Raw genomic sequence first — 17,888 nt, forward strand, 5'->3', positions numbered from 1 at the left:
GAATTCGTGGATCAACTGTAGAAATTGATTTTTGTCACACAGATGAACAAAAATTTATAAATTTTAATGTGTAATTTAATTCATAATTTGTAATTGATATAATAATGTATTATATATAGTTGGATGCTTCAATATTTCATGATAACATTCTTTCTGGCCACTTCCGAACAAGTACTTTTTTTTTTTTCCTGCTTCAACATGCCGTAGTCCAATGTTTTTTTGAGCATTTAAGTATATGAAACTTTGATTCACTCAGGATTTCAAAGGGATTGCTGGATGTTCTTTTCTTCTTGAATGGAGTACTTCATTTCTTCATATAACCACAATTTCACTGATGAAAGTCATCTTGTACATAGCCACTCTGCTATGTAGAACAGGAGCATGCATCAGGATGGACTTCAGATGAAGTTGTCTCTTTCTACATTTTAAGCAGGCTTGGAAGAAATCCCAGGTGATTTAGTCTCTACTTTAATGCAAAAGGTATAATTTCTGTTGATTATTGTAGGCATAATCAGTTCCCAGTTTCTCAGCCTCTGCTGACCTGGGCTGTGGTTAAGCCAAGCCAAATCTTTAATCAGTGCGCTGTCCTCTCTTCTGGTCCTCCATCTCCAGCCACAAGTTCACTCCCTGCACCCACATTCCTTGTGTATGGAGGATCCCTGCAGCTTCCCTGAGGCAGGTGTAAACATTTTTTTTTTTTTTAACAGGCCAGCAGATACAACCTTCAACCAGTGTTAATAGAGCCTGGCACATAATCACTGTTCCGACAGCGTAACTAACAAATATTTACTTAGCAAATGAAAACAAAAAGCAGAGATAACTCAGGTATTCTTTGTAGGGGAGGAACTTGGAAATCCGTGATTAAAAGCCATGTCATCCAGTTAGGTGGACTCTCCCTGGCAAACAGCAGGGTGTAATTACAGGTAGGAAATTCACCCTTCACCCTTTTATTTCGAAAAAATAATCTAACACATCACACAGTGTCTTTGTACCAGGAATTTTATTTCCTGTCTATAGAAATTATACAGTATTGGGCTTTCTCAGACATAGGCTTTAACTCTTCTCAGATTCATTTGTACTTTGAATGAGTTCTCTGATTTTTTTTTAAATAAACTTGGATTATTTTTTTTTCCTACAGTAAATGCAGAGCAAGAATTCACTTTCAATGCAAAAGTAACTTTAATTATTGAGCATTAACCAGCAGCTATTAATATTTCTTTGTCATGTGCTTGTTTCAACAGAAGAATCAATATATGTTTTAGTATCTGATACTTGAGGACTGTAGCTATCATTCTCATCAGCCATCCGATAGTCATTATTTTTAGATTCTTTATTCCATCCAGCAGAGTGATCTTAGGGTTTTTTTTTTTCCTTTTTTAGCAGATTTCATTGCTTGTTTTCAGTGCTCTTTCAACCATTTCCAGAATCTTTTATTTCTTACACAAAGTGCAGAGAGAAATTGCTTTGTTTTGTAATTAGAATAATAACTCTCAGTCTCTGAGTTTCGTGGGTACGCAATCCTCACACAGAAAGAATTTCCAATGGTATATCTGTTTCCTACGTAGGGAGTGCTGACATATTAAATTACATAGCTTTTGTGCTGTCCTGCTGCTGGAGGAGGTTCTGTTTATTTCGTGTAGTTGAGACTAAGACAGAAGAGGAATGATTTCCATCCCTTACATACACAGGGAAGGGGGAAAATTGCTTAACCATTAAATCAAAATATTGATCCCCTCTGACAATTTGTTATTCCCAGGTATTTTATGTCCAGACCACATTTAACTAGATGTGGACCTTTAAGTGCTAAAAGTACAATGTGCTAACCTTCTGCATGCCTGTTATGTATGCGCTGGTGTTGCTCCACATAGCAGAAGGAACAGCTTATCAAATCTGCTATTCCTGCTGAGCATGAGTCAGCTTTGACCTTCCCTGGGTCTCTGGACTCTGTTCGTTACCACTCTGAGAATTGATATTCAATCTGAGACCTCCATGTGTTAAGTGGGAAGTTTTTCTAACATGCACATTTTATTCTTCAGCTTCAGATTAAAGAGATGCTTGCCAAGCTGGCAGGAACTTCCAATGCAGATTCTGCTTTTCCAACCTCAGGGCTGATAAGGGTCACATTGCTTGTCACTGCATGATGGGGAAATTTCCAAAAAATAATCTAACAGCTTCAGAAGATGCTGTTGATGAGTCAGGAGATGGCACAGTCTCTTGTGGTTTGGGGTTAATGACCCAAAATGGTGTCTAAGGCATTAATTGGCTATAATTCAGATAACGTTATTTAACTGGTTGTTGATATTATATATGTTAATTGATAACAAGGTACTTAATTAGTTGTTAAGCCAGTAATAAGTCATTGTTCAGGAACATGAGATTTATTAAATAGTGTTTTGAATTCAAATGGATGCTTTGCTTCATACTTACTCTAATAGAGTGGATCCTTCTGGCTGAGTCCAGATTTCTCCACTGTTGTGATGCTTTTCTGTCAGTGGGCACGTTGTCTTTTGCCCAGAACACATTGGTTACAGTAGTCTGAGCTGCAGTGTGATGTGTGTGAAGGGTGCCAGTGACGTTATCAGACGCAGCCTATGGTCAGAGGTACTCAGTGCTCCCCTGCTGGGAGCATTGAAACCTGCCCTGTAAAGTCACTGTGTTCTGGGGTGTTACACACAAACTTCTGTTCTTGGAAGGCGCTCTGGCACTGCCCAGGCACTAAATGAACTTGAAATGAAATGATGTTAGTCATAGTCATATTTCTCATATTGTAACATTTGTATTCCTACCTGGCTCACAGGGCTGTGATAAGAGCTAGTCATACATCTGTGCTCTTGTGCAAAAGGTCCAAAAGGAAGCTGTAGGGTTATTATGGATAGGATTTGCTTGCGAGTCTTCCATACATTGAACCATTTATCTAGTTTTAGCAGTCAAAATTCCTATTAAATGTTCTTTTGGTTTAGAACGTTCTGGCACTGTCTGGCATCTGCTGCAGTGCAGCTTCTGTGGAGTTCTAGGAGAGGTAGCCGTGTTGTTTGCATTTTAAAATAAGTAAATACAACACTTTATTTGCAGCTCAAACACAGGAAGCACAGTGACATCTGTGACAGCTGTGTCAGCGGGGTATGAAACAGAACCACATTTTGGGTTCTTCTAGAATTTTCTTCCATAAAGTTCCTAGGGGATCAAGTCACCTTGCTCTGCTTAGATATCCACTGTAGTTTCTTCCTAAATACTGTCCTGTTGGACATATTACATGTTCACTAAATAGATGAATTTCTGCCATTCCAAATACTGGTTTAGATTAAATAATAATAAAGTCTTTATAAAATAAAGCGCACACTAAAAACCGATTTACAGAAGGCTCTCAGTTCTCTATGGCTGTAATCTCAGAATTCTTACTGAAAGCTTCCAGTGAAGTGCTTCTGTGCATATGCTTTGTGAACCTTGCACAGCCCTTGGTTGGGCTGTTTCCTGAGAGCTCCAAATGTGGATGGCCTGTAGGAGTCTCCTACAAATTCCTGTCCTCTGCTGAGAAGAGCATGCCAGTGCAGTGACAACTCACAGAAGTTGCCTCTGAAGTGTAAGGAAAGAGGGAGGAGAAAATTCAGCGTGATATTATGCAGTAGATTAATTACTCTAATCATTTAAATTTGGAGGGAGTCTTTTTTAAAGCCTTGTGGTTTTTAAGAAGGACTCGAAGGCTTTGATTTGGAAATTAACAAAAATATAACTATGAAATTATACAATTATTAGAACCTATTTTTCCAAGGGGAAAAAAAAAAAAAGTAAGAACGAAAATAAATGGAGAATATTGAGGTGCAGAATTTCAAAGCATGGAATTGCCAGATGAGGTGCTTACGTAAGGTGAAACTGACTTGGCTCATGACGTACGCTGGAAAGCAATGGATTCTTGTTGGCTGTTGCTGTCAGTAAATGTAAATACTTTTCAGGGTTAAAGATATCACGTTGTCTCATAGCTCAGAGAATGTGCAGTGCTGGGTAAGGTGTCACTTTTTTTTTTTTTCTTGCTGTCAAGGGACCAAATGTAATTTATCATCCAATTAGAAAAAGAGAGCCAGCAACTGGCAAACTTTACAAAGCGTAGTAAACCTAAATTTAGATCTCTAAGCTGTGTTTTGGCTTCCTGCATGCAATCGCATATCTGAATGATGTCATTTGACCTTGTTTGAGACAGGGTTTCTAATAGCAGATAAACCCTGCTAACCCTGCATTCCTACAGCTGAATATCTTAAATATGAAGGCACAAGTACAAATAGATGTTTTGTGTTTTTGTTCATACTCTGAACACCATATTGTCTCGTGAAAGTTCTTTCTTGGTTGTGGGTTTTTTTTGGGGGGGGGAGTCAGGGGGGGTTGGTTGGTTGTTTTGTTTTTCTATTTGGATTCTTTTTTATAGCTGGATGTTTTTATGTTATGGCACCTTGTGGATACAAGTCAGAGTGGTCCAGCCCTGCCTCTGGGTATGGCTGCCATTCTGCTGGATGGCAGGGCAGGGCAGGTGGAGGAAGGGATGTGCCTAAGGCAGCTCCAGCATTCTGTCCAAGTTGAGCTCAGCACCTCGTGTTCCTCTTGTCCTCAGAAGGTGGAGAGGAAGCCGTTTAAACAGGATCACTCACAAGTGTGAAGTTCTGTAGTGTGTCTTTTGCCACACTAACATTGTTCTGCATTGCAGTCGGGCTTTCAGTTCTCCATGGCTTGGAAACTCGCATTGTAGGAAGTTTCCTTTGAGGCCCTTTGTCTGGAATGTAATTGTCCTGTTAAAATCAGCTGGCTGGCATACTAACCACAGTTACTTTACCTCTGCTTAGATCCTGAGAGTAGTGCACAACTGAGCAGGAATTAAAGTAGGTTAGTGAGCTTGGTGTAACCTTGCTAAAACATGAACAACTGCAGCAAAAAAAAACACGTGAGGAATGAGAAAGAGACTGGAAAGCCATCTCAATTTCCCTTAAAGGCATTTGTTTGTGCCCACTGCATTTTAAGAGACTTTTTCATCAGGTACAGTGATACCAAAAGTGCCAGTGTCAGTATTGCCATGCTCACCCTGCTGTAGGCTTTAGTTGGAGATGTTCTGTTTTTCTCTAATGGAAAGAGGAAGCTTTTCACCTTTCTGACCTGCTGTAGTTAAAAAACAACATCAAAATAGAGTAATAGATATTTGTGGCAGCAGGCAAGTTAAAAAAATAATAATAAATCCTGTGTGGAAAAATATTATGTTTTTTCTCTGTGCAATAGACTGTGGGTAGCATTCTTCCAGCAGTGAGCACATACTGCTGATGTTGCTGAGCTCAAGTGGCCATTCAGTGAAAACACCTCAAGTGAATGCCTCTCAGGCTGGAAAGCAAATGAATTCTCACTAAAGACTCTGTTGCTGAGCTGAGTTTGCAGGTCCTCTATGAGAAGGGGGGTTGAACTGTCTCGTGGTTACGGCAGTCTGCATGCATGTAGGCTGGCAGGTAAGAGATTGAGGTGCTGTATTTTACTTTCCATCCGGTAGTGTATTTTTGTGCAGGAACACCTACTAGAAAAAATATGTGATTATAATTGCAATTCTAATGATGTCTAGAGACATGAAATTAAACGTAGGGCTGAATACTTTCAGAAGGGAAACGTATGTTTGGTGTCTAGGGAAGAAGCGATTTGCTCTTCTCAAGTGACTTAGGGTCGGCTTCCTGACTTCTTCCTGCACTGCCCTCCAGTGCCAGCCTGGAGTCAGGTAACCTGTACTGTCATCTCAGGGGTTTGTTTACATATTTTCAGCCTTTCATGATAGCAGCTCAGCAGTGTGGTGCTTTTAGCATATCAGAGGTAGACAGATAAACCCATACATATATATAGAGTTGCTTAAAGGCTCTTCTTATTAGAATGCACCGTGACAATATCAATCTTAACATTGAGGTGATCAAAACTGTCAGGGCGTGCTTCTGTCATTCACTCGAGTCAGATTCTGCCCCAGAGCATTACCTCCAGGACCACTATTAAAAATAAACCTCGAGAAAAAAACCAAGAAGTTATGTAGTTATTCTGGATTGTCCACTTTCTCTCCCCCACATCTTCTTCTGAACTGCACAATAACACGAGCTGAACTGGTGCTCGTGTACATCATGCTTCTGAAAATAGACTAAAGCCACCCAGTAATATTGTCTCTTTGTGTTCTAACTCAGTGACAAATCTCCCAAATGATATTAGCAATGCAAATAATAGGTTATCTTCATTGCTACGGCAAATTCCTATATTAATGATGGACAAATTTTAAGTGGTACCTAATTGGGTGTTGTATATTGTAACTGACAGGTTGCAGCAGTTATTGTTTATGCTCCTGATCTGCTGGCACAGCTGAGGATAGCCTGTGCTTAATTGTGACAATAAATACCTCTCTGCTCTTAGGGTGACTGTAGTCATCTTCGTTTTGGTGTTATAATAAAAACCAGGCGTTTGGGCAAATTTTAGTTGACATTTGGACACTTGAGCTGTGGAATTTGTTGTAGAGTGTAAGATCTGCCACCAACTCCCAGTGTGAAATCAAACACATGACTTAATTTCTCAGTGCTGTCAACTCTTCTGTCAAAGAAGACACACTTTCCTTTCTCCCACCTTTTGCCTCAGCTGGATTGCAAGTTCTGGGAAGTCGACACTGTCTGATTCTTACCACTGGATGCAGATGCAATAGATGGCACAGAAATGCTTGGTCCTTGACTCTAGAAGTTCTTTTCTTGAGCAGTCTGGAGTGTGGCTGACTGATTGTTAAATACAGGTGAGACATCATGAACTATTCATTTTAGTACATCTGACAGAGAAGTAGAGCAATGCGCTGCCCCTGTAACATTTGTTTAAAACCTTTTTCTCCCTCTTTGTTCCCTTCTCCAGCCTTCAACTCTTCTCTTAGTATACCATAATGTCTCATTGCCTGGCAAAGCACTGGGCTACTTATGTGGAAGGGTAAAGCAGCTGCTGCTCTGTGGTGGTCTGGAAATAGCATTCCCCTGTGATGCTTTAATAAAGACCCTGGGAATTCAGATGTGAGCATGGACGGAGCAAATGGCTGTGCAATAAATAGAGAGTAGGGTATAGGGTATGTTTGGTGCTTAATTGCATGGTAACAGCCTTAGATATCCTAGTCTCAGGAATTGTCCGTTTATCTTTCTTTTTCCTTGTGGTTTATAACATCTACTTCATCACTAAATGGTGCAGTAAAAAGCCTGCAGTTCAGAAATAGAGGCAATGGCACAAAGATTGGGGCAGGAGGAGACAGAGTGCGTGCTTGTGGCACCAAGGGGTAATTGCAGATTACAAAGGAAGCAGTGCTGTGATGAACAGCTGCGCCAGGTTATGTATGTTGAAGGTGAACATGAGAATTCCTATCCTGTGTCACTATTACTTTCATAAGCTTTTAAGTAAACATAAGTGTATGAAACCTACAGTATCATTGGGCTTTTTAAATGCAAAAGCAGCTCTATATACTTCTATAATCAGCAGTCATAAAGTAATATTGTTCCATGAGCTTGCTGGCAGAGTAGGTCAAGGAAGTCAGTACAGCAGCACCTGTACTATGTCTCTTTAGAAAGCCTGGACCAGTTGGGGTGTGTGTCTTGTAAAACAAACAGCAACCAACATGAAACTCATGCTGTTTTACATAAATAGCTTTCAGAGCTACAGATTGAACTCCTTTTAGGGTAATGTTTAAGACTGATTTATTTTGTAGCAGGAATTTCATTCTCATAAGCTCTCTAGAGTTTACATCTAATAGCAAAATCAGGAAGCATAAATATTAATTAATGAATTTGACAAATGGCAGCAGTGTTGATTCCACTTGTGTTTGAATCCTAAGGGGATAAGTACACTTGTCCCATATGTTTCCACCTCTCTCCTGAGAAGTGTTTACTATATGTCTGAAAATGAAAACCAGAAAGAAATACTTCAGGCTGTCTGTCACTGTTTGAGCTCTCAGAAAGAGGAGGCTGCTTCTGCCATGGAGTGCTGGCTTTTGAGAACAAGTGAGGGCCAAGTGACAGCTTTAATTTTTAATTTTTTTTATTCTGTGGGTTGAAGACAGACTCCAACCAGCTGTCTGTGTTAATGAAGTACTAAGTGCATTGTGTAATTATAAGGTTTCTGAGTATAATTGCAGTGTATGCTGCATAATTTGAGTTCCAACTGTACTCGCATCTCTTGTTTGCCAAGGTAGTGAAGGATGTAATCATATTAAAACCAATAAGAGCTCAGTACTTCTACAGTGTAGCTGTGGGAGGTTGCACTTAGGGAGTGTATTTGATTGTTACAAAAAAATCTTGGCTGATAAAAATTACTGTAGCAAAAGGTGAAGATATCTGTAAGATGAAGCTTGTCCTTGCAAGCCTGGATATAATGCCCTGACTAAAGAAATGGTGCTATGCTTATATTCAGGGACAGGAGACCTCCCAGTTATTGCCTTATCAGAGATAGGTACAATGTATTGTGGCAGGAGAGAATGGAGCTGCAGATGGGTATGATGAGGAGCTCACTGCCTTATTTTTCTGCTTGAAAAGTGGTTGGCCATCAGCAGAGACTTCTTGTAAATCTGAGTAGATGAGGGCTGAGCTCAGATGGCTCTTTTGGTGGAAGGACCTTGCATACCTGTTATGCTTTATACCTTCTAGGCAAAGGTAGCTATTTGGCTTCCTCATTAAGAGACCATGGCTTTCTGTAGCAACATAAGAAGCGTTCTATTTCCTCCTACAATTTGGAAATACATTTCTGTGCCATAGTGGAAAAAATGAAGTTGTATTTTGCATGTTTTTAGCAAAAGTCTGGATCTATCAAATATTAATTGATAAAGCCCAAGCCTTTTCTGACTAAGGAATTTTTGGTAGGATATGAGGTGTACGTGGCAGACTTGACATTTCCTTAGTTTTTACAATAATTATTGTGAACATGGCAAAGGTTTTTAACTGGGGTTCCTTACCTTCAAGTGACTTATTCTGCAGGTATTGGCCAGCTGGCTCTTCTTCCTGCCCCTTTCCTGTTGCCAAAATGAAATACAATTTACATGAAGCAGCAGTTTTATCAAAAGCTGATATAACCAAAGTCCTGTTCTGTCATCACAGCTGGCTCGTTTTTCATCTCTGTTATCACATGATGCATTTTACAGTTAAGCAAAGCATATGCTCAGTCTGCAAGATATTTGGTGTGTTACCACCACTGTAAAGTTTCTAACATTACAGTCATGCCCTGTGCAAAGTGGATACAGTGTTCTTTTCCTTTCCTTTCCCAATGTCAAAAGGAAGTTTCACTAATGGAAAAATAGATAACAAGAACTAACCTTCAGCTTAGGTTTTCTGCAATCCTCAGGTTAGTTGTAAATTCTTCTGGCTGCTTGAAATCACAGATGTATGCAGATGGGCTGTGAGGTCATTTAACTGGTATCCAAATGGAAGAGGTAGACAACTTTTCCTTCCATTCAGACTCTTGTAGGTTGTATTGCAGAGATACTGCTACAAGACTTGTGCTGTCAGCAGCAGCTTGCCATCAGACTTATCAAGTGCAGTCAACAAATACTGCTATTAGAGTAATTTTCCTTGACAGCTCACCATTATAACACTTCCCCACCAGCTCCTTGTTTTCCAGCTGCTCCACTTTAACCACCTGGTTTATTTTATTTACTTTATGCATCATTATTATGTCCAGGTCTATGCTCCTGAGTTGGTGATTGTGAAAAGGCAGAGTAATGAATAATCCTGGAGTACCGTTAGATCCAAAGAGGCTTGTCACAATAGTTTAAAAATGAGTGTAGTTTATTTAGTTAATTGAATCCAGTGAAAATGCTGGGCTTCCTATTGAGCAGAGAGAGAAGTAAGTGAATGAAGCTCATCCCCAGTGGAGGAGCTGACTTCATTTGTTTCAACTGACAAAGCTGATGTCGAGACCAGATATTCTTATTTCTTTTTGTTACTTGAGCTGGAAGCTTGGTTGTTGTTTTTGTTTGTTTGTTTGTTTGTTGCTTTTTGTTTTTCTTAAAATATGTCAGTTTTTAAGTTTAATTTTTTTAAGATCTAAGAAAAACTTAAGAATTGGGGAGTTTGTGTACAGATGAGGCAATTTAGCATGAATTATGTGGAAAATATTTATCTTGATTTTAATAAGGACTACTTGACATTTAAAGATTGTGATGAAACTTTAAGCTGTAGAAGTTTCACATAGTTTCAGACTGATGAGTATTTTAATATCTTCATTAAGCGGCCTAAGGAGTCAGTAGATATTTGAATCTTTACATGCATTGCTCTGTGCATAATTCCAGTCTCATAAATTTAAATGAAGCATAAAAGGTACAGATGTGTTTAATTTAAGTCTACAAATGAACCATCACAAGAAGAAACACATTACTGTTTTAAATGAGATTTTTGTCTGCTTTCCAGAATCAGCTGGGACAAGAGCCTGTTACACTGAGTGGTACAGTACTAGCTGTCCTACATGTGTCTGTTATTGTAGCAGCAAAGTAAGACGGATGCTTTAAGTGGTGTACAAGAATCTATAGGCATGTAGTGTGTTAGAAAGGAAAACCATTTCCTCTTTTGTTGATGGGATGGAAATGGGTTGCTAAAGAATATAGGCAGTACATTCATGCCAGAAATCAGATCTGCAAAATTCCTCCATTACTTTAGCTACAGACCATCTTTTAAAGTAGAAGTGGCTCTCTTACATGTCCTGGTTCAACTAACTGCAAACTCAAGGTAATAGCTTATGATTTTTTTCATTGTTTGTATGTCTGTAAAGATCTTAACATCTAAACATTCCTCAGGCACAGCACAATTGTCCTTGTCTAGAAGTTACTGACTCCAAATGGATGAGCAAGAAGGACCCTCTGAACAGTCACTGTTTCCTGCCAAACTCTTGCCTCACACAGAACTGATATCATTTTAATCTTTAGCTACAAACCACCTGTCTTACTTTTGAGAAGACATGTCTTGGCTTGATTACAGTTACTTTCAGAAGGACAAATGAGCAGGAGGGGACATCAGCTTTGTGGAAGCTTTGCTTCTCTGAGTTCCATCAGTGCACTCCAGGGCATGATGTAGGGAGAGTAGTTCATGGAAATGAGAGCAAAGTGGATTCCCCTATTTACTATTGAAGAGTTGGTAACAATTGCCTCCTCTTGAGAAGTTCCCATCACTGACATAAGGCTACAACCTCCAGGGTTACTATTGTTTGACTTTGTCATCTGACCTCCAGGTGTTTCCCTTTCAGGACACAGAGGGGAAATATTACAGTTGAAGTGGAATATTGTACTTTAGGAGACAAAGTCAGGAAAATGTTATTAACGAATGGCAGCTACGTGTTTTTTTGTTTTGTTTTGTTTTTTTATCTTTAACACAACTGCTTTCTCTTTAATATGATGGGAAATTCTCTGTCCTGGAAGTGCAGTGAGATACATGTACTTGTTCTAGTTAAATTTAAAGCCAAGTTATCAAGAGAAGTACAGAAACATGAATAAACCATTCTTTTTTTTGAAAACTGATTAGTTGGGCCCAATTCTGCATTTTCAAAGGCTCATCAATCCCTTATGTTCTTTTCAGAGAGATTATTCTTAAGGGAAATACTTCAGTGCACTCATGTCTTTTCAGAACACTCAGTGTTGTGTTGCAGACTAGAATGCCTTGAGCATTATCCAGCAAAGGATAACTTGAACATGAGCCATAACTTCATCATTGAAACACGAACAAGTTTGTGTGACTTCAACAGTGTATCTCAGAAGGGCCATAGGGTCAAGCTTTGCATATTCAGGAAGTTGTTGATATTACCAGAGGTTTGTATGAAAGCTTTAAGAGAATATTATCTTCTTGTTCTTGCAGTGGCCAATTTGCTATTGTGAAGAAATGTAGAGAAATAAGCACCGGTTTGGAGTATGCTGCTAAGTTCATTAAAAAGCGTCAGAGTCGGGCCAGCCGTCGTGGGGTGAGGCGTGAGGAAATAGAACGGGAGGTGGACATTCTGCAGCAGACCCTACATGCCAACATCATCAAGCTTCACGACATCTATGAGAACAAGACGGATGTGGTTCTCATCCTTGAGCTGTGAGTAAGGGATTTGCTTTCCTCTGGGGCTGGATGAGGCTGCCAGAGCACAGGGGTACTGTTAAAATGGAGCTGTTGTGTTTTCAGGCCTCGCAGGTCTTGGTGGGAGAACTGGATGAGGATGCTCATGAACAGCCCCATGGTCAATTCATGTGTCCTGGGGACATAGGTGCACCTTAAATCACCTGAGGCCATTGTCATTGAGCCTATTTTTAAGAAAACAAAGAAAAAGAAAAAGAGTTTGCCAACACGAACTCCCTTTTTTTTATTTTTATTTTTTTTTGCACTTCCTGCAGTCTTCCCTTTCAGTGCACAAAAGTCTTGCAATATTTTCAGCTGTTCTACTAAATCCATATTTTCCTCACTTGGACACTTGGAAGAGATGAGGAGAAAAAAGGGAGGGAAAGGGGAGGAAGTAGGGGAAGAATTTTTGGGACCCCCAAACTTTCCTTATTAAGAGTGAATAGCAGCAGGGTGGGAATGAAGAACTTGTCTTGCAATGTGATGGGGAAAACTCTTGCCTTTTAGGACTTGCTGACAAGTGTACCTCCTGACCTGACTTCTGTGGCCTCATTCTTGCTTTGTGGCCCACTGGGTGGCCAGGCTGCTGGTTTGGGATGATTATTATCATATTTGACTGTGAAACATAGTCAGCTTTGTGCTGTTTAAGAAGAGATTCAGAAGCAGCTAGCAGCAGCTTCTCTGTCTGAGCTGAGAGAACAGTGGCTTTTTCTGTAGAACCTGTGCACGTCCCTGCCTGTAAGAATAGATGCCCATCCTAGGGAAGCTGGAGATGTGGTCAGTCATCATTTTTACACGGACATGGTGAAGGAGCCTTTGCTTGGCTAGGATGGGATGTGAGTTTTGCATTTCAAGGAGTCACCTTTGATCCTTCTGTCTATACATACTCTCACTGGCTGTAAGGAAGTGAGAAAACCTGGCTTGTATGTGTTCACAGTGCAGAGAAATGCCAGATGATTAGAATCTGAAGTAGTGTCAAAATCGTTGGTCTCTCCAATAGCTGTGGAATTCCCTATGTGAATTCTTTTTGCTGTTTGTTTCATCAGCCTAGAAATACTACGTCCCAAAGACATTAGCTCGTTCTTCCACTCTGCTGCCCTTCCCATGTGTTCAGTGATGGCAAACTGAGATGAAACATTTTAGACAGGTGCAGAGCACAGACTAATAATGTAATGTTTTATAATCTAACATTTTACATATGTCCTGCCTGTTTCTGCTGCCTGATTTGTGATTCAAAGTCCCTGGCTTGGACAGAAAGGCCTGGCCATATTTTGAAAAGCAGTCATATAATTTTTAACAGTGCTTCAGAGACATTATGTGTTGGAGATTACATGCAGGGATGTTAATCTTAAGGGGGTGAGGTAGAGTTTATACGATCACTTAATCTATGTGACCTCAACGTACATTGGTGAAGCTGAAGTAGAGCTTTTCTGAAAAGGGACTAATTGCCAAAGAATGAAGAGTTTCTTTTGCAGAGTTAGAACAGCCAACACACAAAGTTCTCAGGAGAAAGCTGAACGTTGTCACACAAACCAGAGACCAGAACTGTATGCACATACTCATAAGACCCAGCAATGGAAGTGGCTATTGTAACAAACAGAGCTTTGCTGCTCAGGGAGTATGACTTTGGCCAGCAGGATGAATATTTGCCATGAAGTGATAAAAGGAAAACAGCAGTTACAGCATTTTTGGTCTATATTTTGTTCTTTTGTGGAGTTGATATCATGTAGTTTACAGATCCCTGAGTTTTAGAGGTGCTGTGCAGAAGGGATATACCCTTTGTAAATTCATGGCACTGAACTAAAGCTGTAGTAAACAAGGAAGCATCCAGAGGTCTTCTACTTACAGCAGTTTTTAGGTTCATAGTAAATTATGCAGTTTGTGTATGAAGCAGGAATTATAGGAACGACATAACTGACATTATGCAGATTGTTTGTTCCCCAGAGCACCTGCCCTGGCCTTGTGCATGGAATCCAGACAACAAGGCTGTATGAATAACCACTAGTCTTCCAAGGGAGTCAGCAGTCAGGCCAGGGAGCGTGCTTGGAGATTGATGTGACTGCTGGCAGATGGCATGTGAGTGGTGGTGAGCATCTGTTAAGTATGTGTGTATGGCCAAATGTTAGCCTTTGTAACTAGAAGTCTTTGCTTTAGAAGACAGGAAAGAAGCTTGCTCTCTTTGACTGTCAGCTACTAAGCAACCTCCCATTTCATTAACTTCTACTTCTTCCTGTCCTCACATGGCCTGGCACATTTTGTATGTATTTTTGTCAGGCAGTAGCTTATTTCACAGAATCATAGAATCATGGAATGGTCTGGGTTGAAAAGGACCACAATTCATCTAGTTTCAACCCCCCTGCTATGTGCAGGGTTGCCAACTACCAGATCAGACTCCCCAGGGCCACATCCAAAGCCACATCCACATCATTTCATTTTTAGAGGGCTGAGTGTAACAGTACTTTGAACTTAAGGCCATTGCATTCTGCTGCTGCACACAAATTGAGGATGATGATAATTGCTAATAAAGCTACGTAGATTCTTTCCATAAGCAGATGATTTCTACTCCTGACACACTGTTATCAGTCTCATACTCACTGCAGTTTATTCAGATAAGCATTTTCAGCACATGGCCAGTTAATCTTATGACAAGCTGCAGTGGACTTTAGCTTCAAAAGAATATTCCCAGTGTTCTTATTAATTGAAGAAGCTGCCTGGATGTTTAAAACAGGCTTTGGCTTAAGTGTTGACACCCTCTCCAAATCAGGCTGTGCTGGCACTGACAGTGGTATCTTCCCTTTATGTGGGGACAGATTCTACAGATGCTGTTTGTTTTGTTCAGGGGCAGAAAGAGCACTGTTGTAATGTGCACCTAGGCAGGCCCAGAGTTTGCCCTTCCACATGCACGCTGCCCAGGGTTATGCTCCCCTCAGTTTCTGGTGACCTTGCTGCTGTTCTCTGTCTCCTGGTTTCTGCCTTGAGCTGCTTTGCCAAAACGGAAGTGGCTTAAAGGTAGCTCTGATTCATACATTGGACTCCTCTAAGTAAGTGTTCCTAAGAAATAAGCCAGCTTTATCATTTATTGGACTTTGCAGGAAGAGCAAAGTGTCATCCACTTGCTTCTTTCTTTTCCTTGGAAATAAAGATGACGTGATAAGAGAGAAAGAGATGAGACCGGAAGAAGGGATTTTTTGTAAGATGAAGTCCCCCAAGAAGGGAGCACTCCCTCTTTCATTTGTGGTGTTGATTTGGAAAACACACTTGTCTGGTTGTTCAAATGTTGTAACCTGCAGTGGACTCACAAGTTTTTTACTGCTTTTGTTTTACTCTGTGCATTTCAGGAGCCAGAGAACATTGCATTCCAAGGGGTAGTAGGGTTAGATAGCTAAAAAAATGATTGCAGCTGCGACAAGTTATTAAAGGAATCTGTAAGTGAGATCTGCTAGTCTCTGCTGAAATTTGTGTACAAAGAGCAGGCAAGTCTCGTTTCCTTAATTATTTCTATTCAAACTACACACCAGCGGTCACCTCCTGCAGCAGTCTGGCCCTGCCAGCAGGAAGCCAGCTGCACTGGGATACTTTCTGCTACCCTTCTGGAATGTAACCATGCAGGCACTCTACTCTCTCTCCCTTTTGCACTGCAGAAGCTTCTCATGGCGGACTTTTCAATGAGAACTAATAATAAGTTCTGTCTGAAAGGGCCTGACAACACTTCAGCTCAGCCTTCTCTCCACCAGCACTTGCAAATGAAGATACCACTTAAGGAGAGCACAGACCCCAAGGCACTTTATGAAAGGCATTCCTTTGGCACAGAGGACTGTACTAAGGATGTCAAGAATATATGTACAAAGGAATGCCAGAAAATTTAGCAGAGGGAACTTTCAAGGTACAAAACACAACAGAAAAACAAATAAGGAAAATTTAAAAAAAGATTCAGAGAGTCTGAATTCTCATTGCTAATTTACCAGCAAAAGGCTGGTAAAACAAACACGAGTGTTGTTATCTGAAGGTCAGAGCTCAGCATAAATCTCCAGTGTCTTGTAGTAAAGCCGAAGACATTAGCCTGAGCTGCAGAGTCTTAAGAGACCAATCTAAAGGAAAACTCAGTAGAAGAGATGTGATGATTTCTCATTAACATGAGGTTTGAGTAAATTGTATACAAAATTAGTAAGAGTAAGTATGTAGATCACTCTGGAAGTAATGCTGGAATATTTGGGGGAAGGTTCACATTCTTCTGCCATGCTACCAACATTCACCTCTGATGTTGTGGGCCAACATAATAAAACAAGAGGCACTTTTGGAGCAGCTATTGTACCATATTCTTGAGTCATTTATTTTTGTTTGCCAGCCACTTAGTAGCAACAATTACAGATCAAGAGACTTCTGCAGGTGAAATGTCCTGCCTCATGTTGCATAGAAAGTTTCTTGCCAATGTGGAAACTGTGGAAAAATGTCCCATAACTGGCAGGCAGGTCATTAGGCACTGTGTAAATCAGTGCCTTCAAAACAGAATGGTTATTATACTGTCAGCCACAGTATCAGTGAAAGCTAAGAAATGAGCCAAAAACTGGCATTTGACATGGGATTCTTGTTTGCTGTTGACTTCTTGCAATTTCTGTGACCATTCACAGTAGTTTGCTTGGAATGAGGCAGTGTAGGGAATCATTGTCTGTCACCACCAGTGTTAGAAAGGAGCCTGGGGTCAGAGGAATGACTAATTGCCTAAAAGATCTCTGCAGTGCACAGGCAGTGTGATCTAACTAGCCTGTGAGTCACAGCACTCAGTTAACTCAAAGCACTTGAACCTGTGAGTTCTTTTACTGCTATTTCATTAGACAACAGGGCCAAAAATTTATTTTCCTGATTTACTGTTGAATTGTTCAAGTCTTGCTCTTGAGCTTGGAGTGGTGAGCACAGGAAAGTGGTACATCTCAGCCCAAGAGAAACAACCATTTTGAGAAATAACTGCCATGAGAAAAATTGAATTATGATAGATTATCAATGAGTGTGAACTGAAGGCAAGAAATGTAAGTGTAAATGTGAATAACAACTGCAAACAATGCACAATTCATTATCCAGATAATCCTCTTTCATGATGTATGGAAAAAGTAGCACTGAGGCTCTCAATATGAGATAAAAGAAATAGTTGTATGTACTAAATACATATGGAATTTCATTTTTGAGAACTCATATTAACTTGTAGCACTCCCTTGGTTGGAAACAACAATTTTGGGTACCTTCCAGGCTGCTGCAATCTGCTTGCTTATTAGCACAAAATGAATGCTTTCCTGTCAGTGTATGTCAGGCAAGAATTTGTATTGGTTCTACAGCCACTGTAATGGCTGTTCTGGAAAGGAGACAAAAGTTTGCTGGCAGATCTCATTGCTTCATGTTACTGATGGCAGCTGGTAAGCAACTATTCAGCAGTTGCTGGTTATTGCAATTTTCTCTGTTTCCTGTATCTTATCCAATGTGAAAATGTTGGAAAACTGCAGTTGGAATAGTTAACGTTGAAGCCTACCTATTGCAATATGTCTGTAGGTTTATCAGACAGTCCACCTCTTTTTGGTCCTTCATAACTCTCGATGAATCAAACCTTGCAGCATCAATGCATTAGGGAAAGATAATCCTTCCTTTGGAGGGGAGGGAGCTAAAGGCAGTTTTGGCACACCTTAGGCCAGAGCACAGTGCTCCAGATTGTCTGTAAATATGGACTTTTCTAACTATATGGAAGTGTTTTGCTACTTCAATTTTCTTTGATTACATTTATTTTATGTCTTAGAACGCAGTTGATAACGGGAA

At 40.2% G+C, this 17,888-nt stretch overlaps 1 protein-coding gene across 5 annotated transcripts in view; it reads left to right on the plus strand.

The window, feature by feature from the left end:
• DAPK2 (death associated protein kinase 2) overlaps positions 1 to 17,888 on the plus strand; it is a 50,383-nt gene that overhangs the window by 14,727 nt on the left and 17,768 nt on the right. For all 5 annotated transcript variants that reach the window (XM_085234018.1, XM_085234016.1, XM_085234017.1 and 2 more), the window contains one exon: positions 11,847 to 12,068. In XM_085234018.1, the coding sequence (XP_085090144.1) occupies positions 11,847 to 12,068 (222 nt within the window). The remainder of the gene's footprint in view (positions 1 to 11,846; positions 12,069 to 17,888) is intronic.

This window comes from Meleagris gallopavo, chromosome 12, assembly GCF_905368555.1.
Source record: "Meleagris gallopavo chromosome 12, MGAL_WU_HG_1.1, whole genome shotgun sequence".
NCBI classification, from domain to species: domain Eukaryota; kingdom Metazoa; phylum Chordata; class Aves; order Galliformes; family Phasianidae; genus Meleagris; species Meleagris gallopavo.